The 15538-nt window shown below is 47.5% G+C and overlaps 1 protein-coding gene across 4 annotated transcripts in view; it reads right to left on the reverse strand.

The window, feature by feature from the left end:
• USP4 (ubiquitin specific peptidase 4) overlaps positions 1–15538 on the reverse strand; it is a 64333-nt gene that overhangs the window by 13981 nt on the left and 34814 nt on the right. For 2 of the 4 annotated variants that reach the window (XR_008678327.2, XR_008678328.2), the window contains 7 exons: positions 13856–14029; positions 9275–9433; positions 7038–7262; positions 5129–5212; positions 4447–4541; positions 1009–1200; positions 143–264 (listed from right to left, as the gene is read on the reverse strand). Coding sequence is in view for 2 of the 4 variants with exons in the window: in XM_031008950.3 (XP_030864810.1) it covers positions 1009–1200; positions 4447–4541; positions 5129–5212; positions 7038–7262; positions 9275–9433; positions 13856–14029 (929 nt within the window). In the remaining 2 variants the exon portion in view is untranslated. The remainder of the gene's footprint in view (positions 1–142; positions 265–1008; positions 1201–4446; positions 4542–5128; positions 5213–7037; positions 7263–9274; positions 9434–13855; positions 14030–15538) is intronic. The other 2 variants (XM_031008950.3, XM_031008951.3) reach the window with 1 other exon arrangement.

A 15538-nucleotide genomic window follows, 5' to 3' on the forward strand; every position in this document is an offset into this window, starting at 1 on the left:
GGGTTGCAGTGAGCCGAGATTGTGCCACTGCACTCCAGCCTGGGCAACAGAGTGAAACTCCATCTCAAACAAACAAACAAACAAACAACAACAACAAAAAAACATACACACACAAAACTTAACCGGGCTTGGTGGCACATGCCTGTAATCCCAGCTACTTGGGAGGCTGAGGCAGCAGAATCACTTGAACCTGGGAGGTAGAGGGTGCAGTGAGCCGAGATCGCGCCACTGCATTCCAGCCTGGGCGACAGAGCAAGATTCCATCTCGGAAGGAAAAAAAAAAACCCACAAGAAATTAGCCAATGAAGACTCTTAAGAAAGTTTGTCTCGAGTCTTATGTGAAAGTCATGTGGCACCATCAGTTTTGAAGGTATTTCCCAATAATCCTAATTTCCAGCTTCAGAACGATAGTGGAACACTTCAGAAATAAAATACAAATGCCATCAAAGCGCTAGCCTCCCTAACATGATTCTAAGAGGACTGGACTCCTAGGATCATGGTACCTAAGATGTGCCAGGTGGCTCATCCCAATAGCACCTGCCCTGGCCCATCCAGGGGCTGGCACAAGTGCATTTTTTTTTTTTTTTTTTTTTTTGAGATGGAGTCTCATTCTGTCACCCAGGCTGGAATGCAGTGGCGCGATCTCAGCTCACTGCAGCCTCTAGCTCCCAGAAGAATCAAGAATCAAGCGATTCTCCTGCCTCAGCATCCTGAGCAGCTGGGATTACAGGCACCCACCAGCATGCCTGGCTAATTTTATATTTTTAGTAGAGACGGGATTTCACCATCTTGGCCAGGCTGGTCTCAAACTCCTGACCTCAGGTGATCTGCCCGCCTTGGCCTTCCAAAGTGCTGGGAGTACAGGCATGAGCCACTGCGCCCGGCAAATGCATTTCTTACAGAGGTGAGCACGTAGGATCAACACAGCCACTTGGCAGGAGTTGCCACTACTATTACTGGGTATATCTTCATCTCAGATAACAACCAAATCACATTCCTGCCACCAACCTGATACGATCACAAACAGCCTGGTACAAAGACTCAAGGGTTAACTTGTGCTTGGGGACAGAAAGCAATAGTGGCTGCCCATATAGCGCTGATGCGGAGGAAGTGCTTGATGGCCTGGACTTCCTCTCCCTGAAGTAGACTGGAAGCGTGACACATTCCGAGCCATCCACGGAAGTGCTGCAGACCTCGTACCTGCGTCAATCACACAAGAGGGCACTTTTAGCAGTAGGTCCTTGTGAACAACAGAGATCTGAGCTGAAGCTATGTGGTGGCCAGGGCTGATTACTGGGACAGAGCATATTTGAGTAGAAAAGGTGGCTATAACTATTGCCAAGACGTTTCTAGAGGTTGAGTCAGGAATCCAAAGAAGGACCATCGTCAGCACAATGTGAACCTATACAACCTGGGGCTGAGGGCTAACCGTGATACTCCTTCTTCCAACCACGGCCTCAAACTCTGTGGTCCTTGAACTGGGACCCAACACAGATAACAGCCAATATTCAGATCATCACTCTGAACACAAAGGCACACAGCTGGGTCCAGCCACCAAGTTCATCTTTTGTCATCAAAGAGCTCATCTTTAAAAAATGTATTGAGTTGGCTGGGCGTGGTGGCTCACGCCTGTAATCCCAGCACTTTGGGAGGCCAAGGCGGGCAGATCATGAGGTCAGGAGATTGAGACCATCCTGGCTAACACGGTGAAACCCCATCTCTTCTAAAAATAGACAATTAGCCGGGCATGGTGGTGGGCACCTGCAGTCCCAGCTACTCGGGAGGCTGAGGCAGGAGAATGTTGTGAACCCAGGAGGCGGAGCTTGTAGTGAGTCAAGATCTCGCCACTGCACTCCAGACTGGGCAACAGAGCGAGACTCCATCTCAAAAAAAAAAAAAAAAAAAAAAAAAAAGCATTGAGTGCCCTGCCCTTTAATAAGACCAAATATTGTACAAAGATGTACACCTAGGATATTAGCCAAAGACTCTTTTTTTCCAAATGAGCAAGCAAATTTATAAAAGTAATTGTCATCTTTGTTCAAAAACACTGAAGTAAAAGAATCATATCTAATTCTGAAAAACATCAGAGATAACCAAAGAAACTGCTAGATACAAATCAATGATTTTGAAAAATGTGTCTTACTTAGTGAATACATGGGATTGAGGAGATTTATAGATGTTTTATCCTGGAACAGATGTTACCAAAATTGCTGGCAACCGACTGTAGTCTTTCCCTCTTCCTATAGGGGGAGACACAAACTTACCGATTCAAATTTTGAAACTAAACATACGCACGCGTGCGTGCGCGCACACACACACACACACACACAGACACACACCCCTCCCCAAATGCCTAGCAAACAGTCCTGACTGAAGTTTATGAAGGAGGAATTTCTAAGAATACATAAAAATGTCCAAGGTGTGCTCTCGAGTAAATACTGTGGTCCAGCATAGTGGTAAAGAACCAGGCCTTGGAGTGCACCTGCCCCAGGTTCCAGGTCCACATTGCCATTTTCTGGCTGCTAGTAATAAGCACCTAACTTCTTAGTCTATTTATTCGGTAGACAATGGGATTACCCACTTTAAAAGGTGTGGTAAGAATTAAATAATTTAGTAGCACAGTGTACAACACATTAAAAAGTAGCAGATGCAGGCCGGGCACAGTGGCTCACACCTGTAATCCCAGCACTTTGGGAGGCCGAGGGGGACGGATCACGAGGTCAGGAGATCGAGACCACCCTAACTAACACAGTGAAACCCCATCTCTACTTAAAATACAAAAAATTGGCCAGGCGTGGTGGCACGCGCCTGTAGTCCCAGCTACTCAGGAGGCTGAGGCAGAATGGCATGAACCCGGAAGGCGGAGCTTGTGCAGTGAGCCACGATCACGCCATTGTACTCCAGCCTGGGCGACACAGCAAGACTCTATCTCAAAAACATAAATAAATAAAAAATAAAAAATACCAGATGCTGGCCGAGCACAGTGGTTCACGCCTGTAATCCCAGCACTTTGGGAGGCCAAGGCGGGCGGATCACGAGGTCAGATTGAGACCATCCTGGCTAACACGGTGAAGCCCTGGCTCTACTAAAAATACCAAAAATGAGCCAAGCGTGGTGGCGGGTGCCTGTAGTCCCAGCTACTCGGGAGGCTGAGGCAGAAAAATGGCGTGAACCCGGGAGGCGGAGCTTGCAGTGAGCCGAGATTGCGCCACTGCACTCCCGCCTGGGAGACAGAGCGAGACTCCGTCTAAAAAAATAAAATAAAATAAAATAAAAATACCAGATGCTACTATTGCTTTCATAAAACAATTGTCAATTCAAATTCATCTATAAAAGAATTTGTTTTTCCAATGGTTGGCCCGTAGGCCCTCTGAAAATTCCTTTGTTGGTGGTCTGCTAAGCTCCCCACAGGGTAATCCTCCAGTTCCTTTCAGCTCAGGTGTGTGAAAACACTACTTTCTGGAATTTATAGAGACCATGTTAAGGGCTTGGGGTTATAAATGGCTGTGAAAGTGGACTTTCCCATGTTCTAGCCCTTGGCACAGTGTCAGCTCTTGGCTGTGTCTGTGCAAGTGAGAACAGAAATAGATCTTGGGTGTGGCTAGGAACTATTCCTTTTAGAGAGATCTAGAAGTCACAGGCCCAAAAATGTAAAGGGAAGGAACTATCTCCTTTACATACTGAATTCCTCAGCCAAAAACAAAAACCAAAACAAAATCCTAAAACCCTTTCTCAGCAGAGGCAAGTCCCTGAGTGAGAGGTAAAGAGGGAGGGACAGTACGGCTGTGCTCCATACTTCCTGGGCAAGTGGCTGCCTGGGAGCAGCAGGCCAAGTTCATGTATGGGGGCAGCAGGCAAGTTATTACACCACTGTGCCTGGAAGAGGGACACACACACAATTACACAGAGCAGCCATGAAGCAGCATGTGGGAAGGCAGAGGAGACCTTTGTATTGTCCTCACAGAGATGAAGAAACTCAGTCTCAGAGCTTACAGAACGTGTGAGCTGAAAACAGCTGTTTAAATCAGCCCTCCCTGTCATTTCTGCATTGGGGATGGTAGTATCATGGTACTCGCTGAGAAGCTACAGCCTGTGGCAGAGAAAGGACAAGATTCTTCCGTACCACACCCCTTAAGAAAGGCATCTCTGATGGTAGGACCATCTGTAGGAGCAGTGATTTGGCCTTCTTCATAGGCAAAACTGTTGAAAAAAGGCTGTGGCTGTGCTGAGGAGAGTTATCAGAATGTTTAGCTCTGCAGGGCAGGAGGGATTGAGCACTGATGGCTGCCCACGATGCCCTCAATACCCATCTCTTGCACCCAGGGGTCAGGGCCAATCCACATGAGCAATGACTGCCCACATATTTGTTCTGGAGATATGAATGCAGCAAAGTCTCTAGAATGTGTCCTCTGACCTGACCTGCAGCAGAAACTGCTGAGTACTCACACGAAAATGTCATCCCGAGGCATGATGTGGTTTAAACCTTCATCCATTTGGAAAATTTTGTGGAATCGGTGATTATACACATCTGCGACCACCATCTAAGAATGAACAGTAACAGAAAGACCACAGAATGGCTAAGAGTGCCCCTACTGCTTAAAACCCAGAAACAAATGAAAAAAAAAAAAAAAACCCATACTCAAGTGTTGCCTCTAGAGAAACCACCACACAAACAGCCCCAGAGAGCTGAGGGCCAAGGCCCGAGGGGGAGCAGCATGGCTGCCATCAGAATTGAACATGCTGGTAGCATCTGCCCTCGACTGGCAGGAAGGGCGAGGAGTGTGGTGCTAACCAGAAACCAGCAGTTGTCCAGGGCCTCTGGAGTATTCCATAGTCTGCAGTCTCTATGCCACCCTCAGTGCACAGAACTGACAGCAGAGCCCTACTCCTGGTCCTTTGACCACGGCTAGTGTGAACCCAATGAAGGAAAGATAGTGTTTCCTGGAGTTGGAAGGGACAGTCTCAGTCACAATGTGCATAGTGAGTGAGACATCCAGACACACACAAATAATCACATTTGTGCTGGCAATAACAACAACCCCAAAAAGTGGCTTCAAGGTTGAAAGTAAACTCCAAATGCTATGAAGTATCCCAAATAGACCAAGTGCCACTGATCACCCCGCCTTACATTTTCTGCAGCAATGCCAGACAGCCTGGAGAGAGCCTCGCACAGGTCGGACACAGCCCCCATCAGCGGCACAGTCACACGGTACTGCAAGACAGAGATGGTCAGGGTCACAGGGGTGCCCCACAAAGGGTGCGAAATGAATTAGGAGAAGCAGGCATCACTAGGGGCAGAGGAGCCCTTCTAGAAACAATGTATGGTGAGGTCAGGGTACAGATGAGTCAGAAGCAGAGCAAAAAGCAGGACCTCTATGTCAGCATCCTCCTCAATACACAGGCAGCAGCATGGGGGCTAGGCCATCTCTTTCTCTTCCAAACATTGCTTCATTTTATTCTTAATTCTTTAGAGTACTTTCTAAAGAACTGCTAAAATTATACAAATTCAAATTGCCATCTGGTCCTACCTTTTTATTTTATTTTTATTTTTTGTAGAGACAGGGTCTCAAACTCCTGGCCTCGAGCAATCCTCCCGCCTCAGCATCCCAAAGTGCTGGGATTACAGGTGTTGGCCACCAAGCCCGGCCTCAATTTTCTTTTTTTTTTTTTCTTTTTTTTCTGAGACAGAGTCTTGCTCTGTCACACAAGCTGGAGCGCAGTGACGCGATCTTGGCTCACTGCAACCTCCACCTCCCGGGTTCAAGCGATTCTCCTGCCTCAGCCTCCTGAGTAGCTGGGGTTACAGACGCGCACCACCACGCCTGGATAATTTTTGTATTTTTAGTAGAGACAGGGTTTCACCATGTTGGTCAGGGTGGCCTCGAACTCCTGACCTCGTGATCTGCCCGCCTTGGCCTCCTGAAGTGCTGGGATTACAGGGGTAAGCCACCGTGCCCAGCCTGCCTCAACTTTTTTTTTTTTTGAGACGGAGTCTCGCTCTGTCACCCAGGCTGGAGTGCAGTGGCGCAATCTTGGCTCACTGCAAGCTCCGCCTCCCGGGTTCACGCCATTCTCCTGCCTCAGCTGCCCAAGTAGCTGGGACTACAGGCGCCCGCCACCATGCCTGGCTAATTTTTTGTATTTTTAGTAGAGACAGGGTTTCACCGTGTTAGCCAGGATGGTCTCGATCTCCTGACCTCGTGATCCGCCCGCCTCGACCTCCCAAAGTGCTGGGATTACAGGCGTGAGCCACCGCGCCCAGCCCTCAACTTTCCTTAGAGACAAAGAAACCAAAACCAGAAGCCTAAGCAATACAATTACTCAGTGAGCCATCAGCAGGGTAAGACACTAAGACCTGCTGCTCACACCTCTCATCTAGCCTAATCTTCTGTACAGGCTGTCCTAGGTTATGTGAGGGTATATCTGAGTACGAAAAGTACCCTGCTTCTGGTTCCCCAACATTCAGATTCAAGAACCACTTAGTAGATCAGGTTACTTTAGTCGCGTGAATGAAGTGTGGCCAAAAAAGTGACAGAGGCCGGGTGCGGTGGCTCACGCCTATAATCCCAACACTTTGGGAGGCCAAGATGGGCAGATTACTTGAGGTCAGGAGTTCTGGCCAACAAGGTAACATCCTGTCTCTACTATGTCTCTACTAAAAATACAAAAATTAGCTGAGCATGGTGGTACACGCCTGTAATCCCGGCTACTGAGTGGCTGAGGTAGGAGAATCGCTTGAACCTGGGAGGAAGACGTTACAGTGAGCTGAGATCATGCCACTGCACTCCAGCATGGGCAACAGAGCGACTCTGTCTCAAAAAAAAAAAGTGACAGAAAAGCAGAGAAGCTGCAAAGACCTTCACAATAGGCCTTAAATGATATGGGATTACACAAAGGTCTGATGGAGTCCAAGGGCCCATACCCAGGCAAGTACCAAGGGGACTCAGAGGCAGCCAATGCAGCAGATAGGAGCAGTCCCACTGGGATCTGAAGACCACTTGCAGTGAGGGGTGCCATAAGGGTGTGGATTCTGTCACCTGAGTAGGTCTGCAGTGAGGGTCAGCAGGAACCAGGAAAACCTCCATAACTCGATCTTTCTTCAAGGGCAGTGGCAGTGTTAGATAGCAAAATGGGTCAAAGGTCACAGAAACCTTAGCACATTCTGGGCAAACCAAAGTAGATTTGAAGAGGCCATGGAAAGTATCCACAATCACAGAATCATTCCTCAACCTGTGATTCTCCCAGGCTTCCTTTGCCACCACCTGCGTGAAAGGGATAAACAGGACATTCTCAACACCTCTCAGCCCCTTGCCCCTGCATCCAGAATGACTCACAGCAAACCTGGAGATGAATCAGGTGGCAATCTGTACAGCCAAGAGCTTGATCCAGGAAAAGCAAGGCCAGGACTACTCTTAGTGTATCATACTTATACCACATGCCAGCTCTACGCCCAATCCCCACCCCAACACACATATATATATTTCACATATATGTTTATATATATACATATTTCAAATATATATTATATTGATTGATTGAGACACGGTCTTGCTCTGTCGCTCAGGCTGGCGTGATCATGGTTCACTACAGCCTCAACCTCCCGGACTCAAAGCGATCTTCCTGCCTCAGACTCCCAAGTAGCTAGGACTATAGGCATGCATCACCATGCCTGGCTAATTTTTTTAGGTTTGGTAGGGATGGGGGTCTTACCATGTTGACCAGACAGTTCTAGAGCTCCTGGCCTCAAGTGATGCTCCCACCTCAGCCTCCAAAGTGCTGGAACCACAGGGGTAAGCCACTGCGCCTCGCCCTAATCCTCACACTTAATAAGGTTGGCAACATAGGACCTATTGGAAACTAGGGGTCTGTGTGTCCTGATAGGAAACAGAAGCCCGGAGAACACTATGGGTACAGAGACATGGCCAGGGCAAGGAAAGCCCCTCTATATGTTTCCAGTGATCTAAAGTAAGGTTTTTGGCTGGGCGCGGTGGCTGACGCCTGAAATCCCAGCACTTTGGGAGGCCGAAGCAGGTGGATCACCTGAGGTCAGGAGTTCAAGATCAGCCTGGCCAACATGGTGAAACCCCCTCTCTACTAAAAATACAAAAATTTGCGGCCGGGCGCGGTGGCTCACGCCTGTAATCCCAGCACTTTGGGAGGCCGAGGCGGGCGGATCACGAGGTCAGGAGATCGAGACCATCCTGGCTAACACAGTGAAACCCCGTCTCTACTAAAAAATACAAAAAATTAGCCGGGCGTGGTGGCGGGCGCCTGTAGTCCCAGCTACGCGGGAGGCTGAGGCAGGAGAATGGCGTGAACCCGGGAGGCGGAGCTTGCAGTGAGCCGAGATCGCGCCACTGCACTCCAGCCTGGGCGACAGAGCGAGACTCCGTCTCAAAAAAAAAAAAAAAAAAAAAAAAAAATTTGCTGGGCATGGTGGCACGTGGCTGTAGTGCCAGCTACTTGAGAGGCTGAGACAGGAGAATCGCTTGAACCCGGGAGGTGGAGGTTGCAGTGAGCCAAGATCGCGTCATTGCACTCCAGCTTGGGCAATAGAGTGAGACTCCATCTCAAAAAAAATAAATAAATAAATTTTAAAAATAAAGTTTTTATCTATACTACAGCTCAGCTAACTCATAGTTTTTCTAAGAAGATCTAAATTTTACTTTAAAGCATTCATATTGATTATCCCAATGTGACAGGGTAGCTGAAATACTAAAATCCTCTTGCACTGATCAGATAATCAAGGCAAAAGGTACAAATGTCCTAATGATACTAATAACAAATTAAGTAATCATGGATGGATTTTATTGTGAGCAATAACAATCTTAGGGGTCCTCACTATAGGTACTTTACAGTTTTCAGAGTGTTCTTAGTCCCTAGTTCACCAGTGAAATATCAAACAAGCTCACTCTAATTTGAAAAAGCCCAAGAGGAAGCATTAGGAGTAACTAGGGTACAGTGCCTCACGCCTGTTGTAATCCCAGCACTTTGAGAGGCTGAGGTGAGAAGACTGCTTGAGCTCAGGAGCTGGAGACCAGCCTAGACAACATAGCAAGATTCTGTCTCTATTTAAAAAAAAAAAAAAAAAAAAAAAAAGCAGTAACTACAGTTAGCCCCTTTCTGACCAGAGACCATATCCCTATAACTAGCTACAGTGAGAAGCAACCAGGGCCCTGGCAACAACACTCAAAGACCAGAAGAATATCCCTGCACTCTCAATAGGAGGCAGCTTCTTTGGCATATTATCATTCAGACATCATTAATGGCATACCGCATCTGGCCGCCCATTGGCATCCTTCAGCTCCAAGTAGGGCTTTTTCTTTACCCGGTTCAGATCTTCATGCAATCCATCTAGAAGAAAGGCCAGCAGCTCCTGAGAATCTTGTTGCTGGTAGCCAGAAAATTGAGGAGCAAAACGTCCCACTTGAGTCTACAACAAAAGCAACTGCATCAGAAGGCATAATATGTAAAGAACTAGTTAAATCAAAAAAGAATTGCCATCAAAAATAGCTCTGAGGAGTTAGCTGGGGCAGTGAGAGAGAACACTTGGTTGAGTAGTCCAATTAACTCCTGAAGAGCCTACAGGAGGCCAGTGGTTCCCACCAGAGAGAAGGCCTAGATCAGAGAGCCAGGAGGATGAACCTGGAACCTGGGCCGCTGCCCTAAGTCCTAAGGAGGAAGGGTGGAGTACCCTGAGTAACCACACCCAAGTACTGACATGAATCCCTCTCCAACATGTCCTTCTTTGGTTCAGAGTCTTAAACTCCATAAGGACATTACAAACAATACTTTCATCAGCTGGAGGAATCCTCCTGTACATAACAGCCCTCAGGTCCCTAATACTGTCTGTCCAGTATTACTCTCCACCAGTTATTCTGAGAGTATGGTCCCCAGTCGCAGCATTAGTATCACCTGGGAGCTTAGTAGAAAAGCACATTCTCAGGCCCCACACCAAACCTATTCAATCAGAAACTCTGGGGATGGGTCTAGCAGTCTGTGTTGTATTAAGCACTCCCAAAGATTGTGATGCATCCTATGGAGAACCAGCCAGGCACGGTGGCTCATGCCTATGATCCCAGTATTTTGGAAGGCTGAGGCAGGCAGATCACCTGAGGTTGGGAGTTCAAGACCAGCCTGGCCAACATGGTGAAACCCCGTCTCTACTAAAAATACAAAAATTAGCTGGGCAGGGTGGTGCACACCTGTAATCCCAGCTACACAGGAGGCTGAGGCAGGAGAATCACTTGAACCCAGGAGGCGGAGGCTGCAGTGAGCCGAAATTGTGCCAGTACACTCCAGCCTGGGCAACAGAGCAAGGCTGTCTCAAAAAAAAAAAAAAAAAAAAAATGGAGAACCACTGTTCTACACCTGTTCTCTAATACCATAGCCACTAGCCACATATGGCAACTGAAATTTACATTAATTACAATTAAAAACCATTAAAAATTCAGTTCCTCGGTCAAATGAACCACATCTCAAGTGCTCAGAGGTGCTTGAGCTGGTAGCTACCAAAACACAGTGCAGATATATAACACATCCATCACTGAGGAAGCTCCACACTTCCCTAATATCCCTAAACACTACCTTCCAGCTGTTTATTTACATTAGCTTCAGCACAGTGTGTTGCCACCCAATTCTTTTTTATTTTTTTTTTCTGGGACAGGGTCTCACTCTGTTGCCAGGCTGGAGTGCAGTGGCGCAATCTCAGCTCACTGCAACCTCCACCTCCCAGGTTCAAGCAATTCTCATGCCTTGGCCTCCCGAGTTGCTGGGATTACAGGCATGTGCCACCACGCCTGGCTAATTTTTGTATTTTTAGTAGAGATGGGGTTTCACGATATTGGCCAGGCTGGTCTCGAACTCCTGACCTCAAGTGATCCACCCACCTTGGCCTCCCCATGTGCTGGGATTACAGGTGTGAGGCACCGCACCCAGCCGTTGCCACCCAATTCTAGTTTCTTTGTGACTTAGTATGTGAACAGTCATTTATATATTTCCCAGGGATTCATGTGACCAAGGGGATGAAAGATAATTAGTTTTCAATTTCAACAAACCATCTGAGATTTTAGTTTTCTCACTGAGCTAAGGTGCTATTTTTTTTCCTCTCTGAATCATAAATATGCATGTCTTTTCTTATCATATGCTTCATGAAGCTCCATGAATCCCAGTGGTACAGGCTAAATAGGATCTTTCAGATTTCAGCTTAAATCTGCTGAGCGGGAGGGAGCAAAGCACCTCCACCTCAGCAGGAAAAAGCATTTGGGGCAATGGAAAGCCCAAGTTGCTCCGAGTGTATCCATGTCTTCTCCTTAAACCTTCCTGGCTGAGGGACCCCAGTGATAACTGCCCCTCACATCACCTTCCAAGAATGTGAGCCCAATTCCTGACTTAGGGGGTCCCAACTCAAACCACGAAGCCTGTAGAATCCAGGCTCAGAGAACCTGGAAACAGCCTTCAGATGATACTAGAAGTTAAACTGAATTTTCGTTTTTTTTAGAGACCGGGTCTCTGTCGCCAAGGCTGGGTACAGTGGCACAATCACAGCTCACTGCAGCCTTGACCTCCCAGGCTTAAGTAATTCTCCCACCTCAGCCTCCCTGGTAGCTGGGACTACAGGTACATCACCATATCCAGCTAATTTTGTTGTTGTTGTTGTTGTTGAGACAGAGTCTCACTCTGTCACTCAGGCTGGAGTGCAGTGGTGTGATCTCGGCTCACTGCACCCTCCACCTCCCAGGTTCAAGCAATTCTCCTGCCTCAGCATCCTGAGTAGCTGGAATTACAGGTGCACACCACCACGCCTGGCTAATTTTTGTATTTTTAGTAGAGACGGGGTTTCACTATGTTGGTCAGGCTGATCTCGAACTCCTGACCTCGTGATCTGCCCGCCTCAGCCTCCCAAAGTGCTGGGATTACAGGAATGAGCCACCACGCCCGGACTTTTTTGTTGTTGTTGTTGTTTTTTCTTTGAGACAGAGTCTCATTCTGTCACCCAGGCTGGAGTGCAGAGGCGCAATCTCGGCTCACTGCAAGCTCTGCCTCCCGGGTTCACGCCATTCTCCTTCCCCAGCCTCCCGAGTAGCTGGGACTACAGGCGCCTGCCATCACACCTAGCTAATTTTTTTTTTTTTATATTTTTAGTAGAGACGCGGTTTCACCATGTTAGCCAGGATGGTCTCGATCTCCTGACCTTGTGATCCGCCCACCTCGGACTCCCAAAGTGCTGGGATTACAGGCATGAGCCACCGCGCCTGGCCAACTTTTTTGTTGTTTTTAAAGAAACAGAGATTTGGTCGGGCACAGTGGCTCATGCCTATAATCCCAGCACTTTGGGAGGCTAAGGCAGGCAGATCACCTGAGATCAGGAGTTTGAGACCAGCCTGGCCAACATGGCGAAACCCCGTCTCTACTAAAAATACTAAAATTAGCCAGGCATGGTGGCGCACACCTGTAGTCTTAGCTACTCAGGAGGCTGAGGCATGAGAATCGCCTGCACCCAGGAGGTGTAGGCTGCAGTGAGCCAAGATCATGTCACTGCACTCCAAACTGGGCAAGAGAGTGAGACTCTGTCTCAAACAAAACAAAACAAAAACAGAGTCTCACTATGTTTTCCAGGCTGGTCTCAAACTCCTGGGCTCAAGGGATCCTCCCACCTCGGCCTTCCAAGAAACTGAATTTTTGTAGTCCGGCTTAGGAAACTGACCATTTATTTAAATACTGCCACCACAGAATACAGCATTCTGAGGAGGCAGCTTACAAATAACTTCTGAGACATCCCCAACCCAGAGGTGGGCGCTGAGGACACTTAGGGGTGTGCTAAATGACTGAATGACAGAAAAAAGGGCTTGACAATGTGGTGCTTTTAGTCTCAGAAACCATCTTTTTTTTTTTTTTTTTTTTTTTTGAGATGGAGTCTCGCTCTGTCGCGCAGGCTGGAATGCAGTGGCGCGATCTTGGCTCACTGCAACCTCCATCTCCGGGGTTTAAGCAACCTCCATCTCTCGAGTTCAAGCAATTCTCCTGCCTCAGCCTCCTGCATAGCTGGGATTACAGGTGTGCACCACCATATCCAGCTAATTTTTGTATTTTAGTAGAAAGGGGGTTTCACCATGTTGGCCAGGCTGGTCTTGAACTCCTCACGTCAGGTGATCTGCCCACCTTGGCCTCCCAAAGTGCTGAGATTACAGGCGTGAGCCATCGCAACCGGTCATCAGATCACATCTTTTTTTTTTTGGAGACAGAGTCTCGCTCTGTCACCAGGCTGGAGTGCAGTGGCGCGATCTCGGCTCACTGCAACCTCCACCCTCCAGGTTCAAGTGATTCTCCTGCCTCAGCCTCCCAAGTAGCTGGGACTACAGGCACGTGCCACCACACCCAGCTACTTTTTGTATTTTTAGTAGAGATGGGGCTTCACCGTGTTGGCCAGGATGGTCTCAATCTCTTGACCTCATGATCCACCCGCCTCAGCCTCCCAAAGTGCTGAGATTACATGCGTGAGCCACAGCGCCTGGCCCAGATCCCATCTTAATCCCAAAATGCAACGAAAGGAATGCCTCATAACAACACTAAACCACTCTCCCCAAAGTGGGAAAAAGGAAGTACAGGAGAGTATCCCTTATCCAAAAATCTGAAATCCAAATGCTTAAAGATCCATAACCTAACACTGACATGACATTCAAAGGAAATGCTCACTGAAACATTTTAGATTTTGGAATGGGGATGCTAAACTAGTAAGCATAATGTAAATACTGTAAAAAAAAAAAACCTAAAAAACCTGAAGTCCCGAAACATTTCTGGTCCCAGGCATCTATATACAGGGATACCCAACCCATATATATATATGTCTACCTACTTTGAACATGCGAGGTGCCACATGGGCGTCCCTTCCAGACCACATCTGCTTAATGAGTTCGGCATAGGCTTCTGCAATTTCCCCTTTCATCCCCAGAGGGTTATCTCTGTTGATTTCGGCTTCATACTCATCTTTGAGAAAGTAGTCAGTCAGTGGTGCAGTGTTGCTCAAACACTGAAACAGAACATGATGAGGGCTTTACACACCTTCTAGACAGTACCAGAGATACAAGATAAATCAAGTTCTAAAGGGTCACTGAGGGACAACGCCAACAAAATGAGGCACTCAGGAGATTCTCTAAAGGCTCACGACAGTAAAGCACAGCCTCAAGGAGGCCAAGCTGGTGGACCCCTTGCAGCTAATCTCGGAGGGACGTGGTCTTAGAGGACCGCATATGCATTGGCTAAGACTTTGTCTCTGAAAAAAACTACCTTAGGAAAAAAGCTGAATAACTGAATAATTCTTATTTAATGAAAAAGGTTTTTTTTTTTGTAAAAGGTTTTTTGTTTTGTTTTGTTTTGTTGTTTTTTGGAGACAGTTTCGATCTTGTCGTCCAGGCTGGAGTGCAATGGTGCGATCTTGGCTCACTGCATCCTCTGTCTCCTGAGTTCAAGCGATTCTCCTGCCTCGGCCTCCTGAGTAGCTGACATCACAGGCGCCGGCCACCACACCCGGCTAATTTTTGTATTTTCAGTAGAGATGGGGTTTCACCATGTTGGCCAGGCTGGTCTCAAACTCCTGACCTCAGATGATCCTCTCACCTTGGCCTCCCAAAGTGCTGGGGTTACAGGCGTGAGCCACCGCGCCCAGCCTTTTTCATTAGTTTCTGTTCTTAACGCTATTATTTCTCTCCTTCTACTTCCTTTGGGTTCTTTTTCCTAGCATCATGAGATGGAAGCTTAAATCATGAAATTTTAACCCTTTTTGCCCTAATATTTACATTTAGAACTATAAAACACATCATTATCCTCACTCAATAATAGCTGAGGAAAACTGAGGGTACAAAGACTTGGAAAAACTTGCCCATGAGAAGCCAAATCACACCTCTTCTTCAGTACTAGGCTACTTCCACCTCACCACAAGAGGAAAATAATTTTTTTGTTTTGTTTTGTTTGAGACAGAGTTTTGCTCTTTTTGCCCAGGCTGGAGTGCAGTGGCGCAATCTCAGCTCACCGCAACCTCTACCTCCTGGGTTCAAGTGATTCTCCTGCCTCAGCCTCCCGAGTAGCTGGGATTACAGGCATGCGCCACCACGCCCAGCTAATTTTGTATTTTTAGTAGAGATGGGGTTTCTCCGTGTTGGTCAGCCTGGTCTGGAACTCCCGACCTCAGGTGATCTGCCTGCCTCAGCCTCCCAAAGTGCTGGGAGCCACAGCGCCTGGCCGGAAAATAATTTCAAAACCCAAGGGTTATCTAATCTTTTAACAAATGTTTTATGTTTTTGCTCACACTACAAAAAAATTCAAAGTTAGACTGTAGGCCAGGTGTGGTAGTTCATACCTGTAATCCCAGCACTCTGGGAGGCTAAGGAGTGTGGATCACTTGAGGCCAGGAGTTCAAGACCTTCCTAGCCAACATGGTGAAACCCCATTCTACTAAAAATACAAAAAATTAGCTGGGCGTAGTGGCACATGCCTGTAATCCCAGCTACCCGGGAGGCAGAGGTTGCTGTGAGCCAAGATT

Source organism: Gorilla gorilla, chromosome 2, assembly GCF_029281585.2.
Source record: "Gorilla gorilla gorilla isolate KB3781 chromosome 2, NHGRI_mGorGor1-v2.1_pri, whole genome shotgun sequence".
NCBI lineage: Eukaryota > Metazoa > Chordata > Mammalia > Primates > Hominidae > Gorilla > Gorilla gorilla.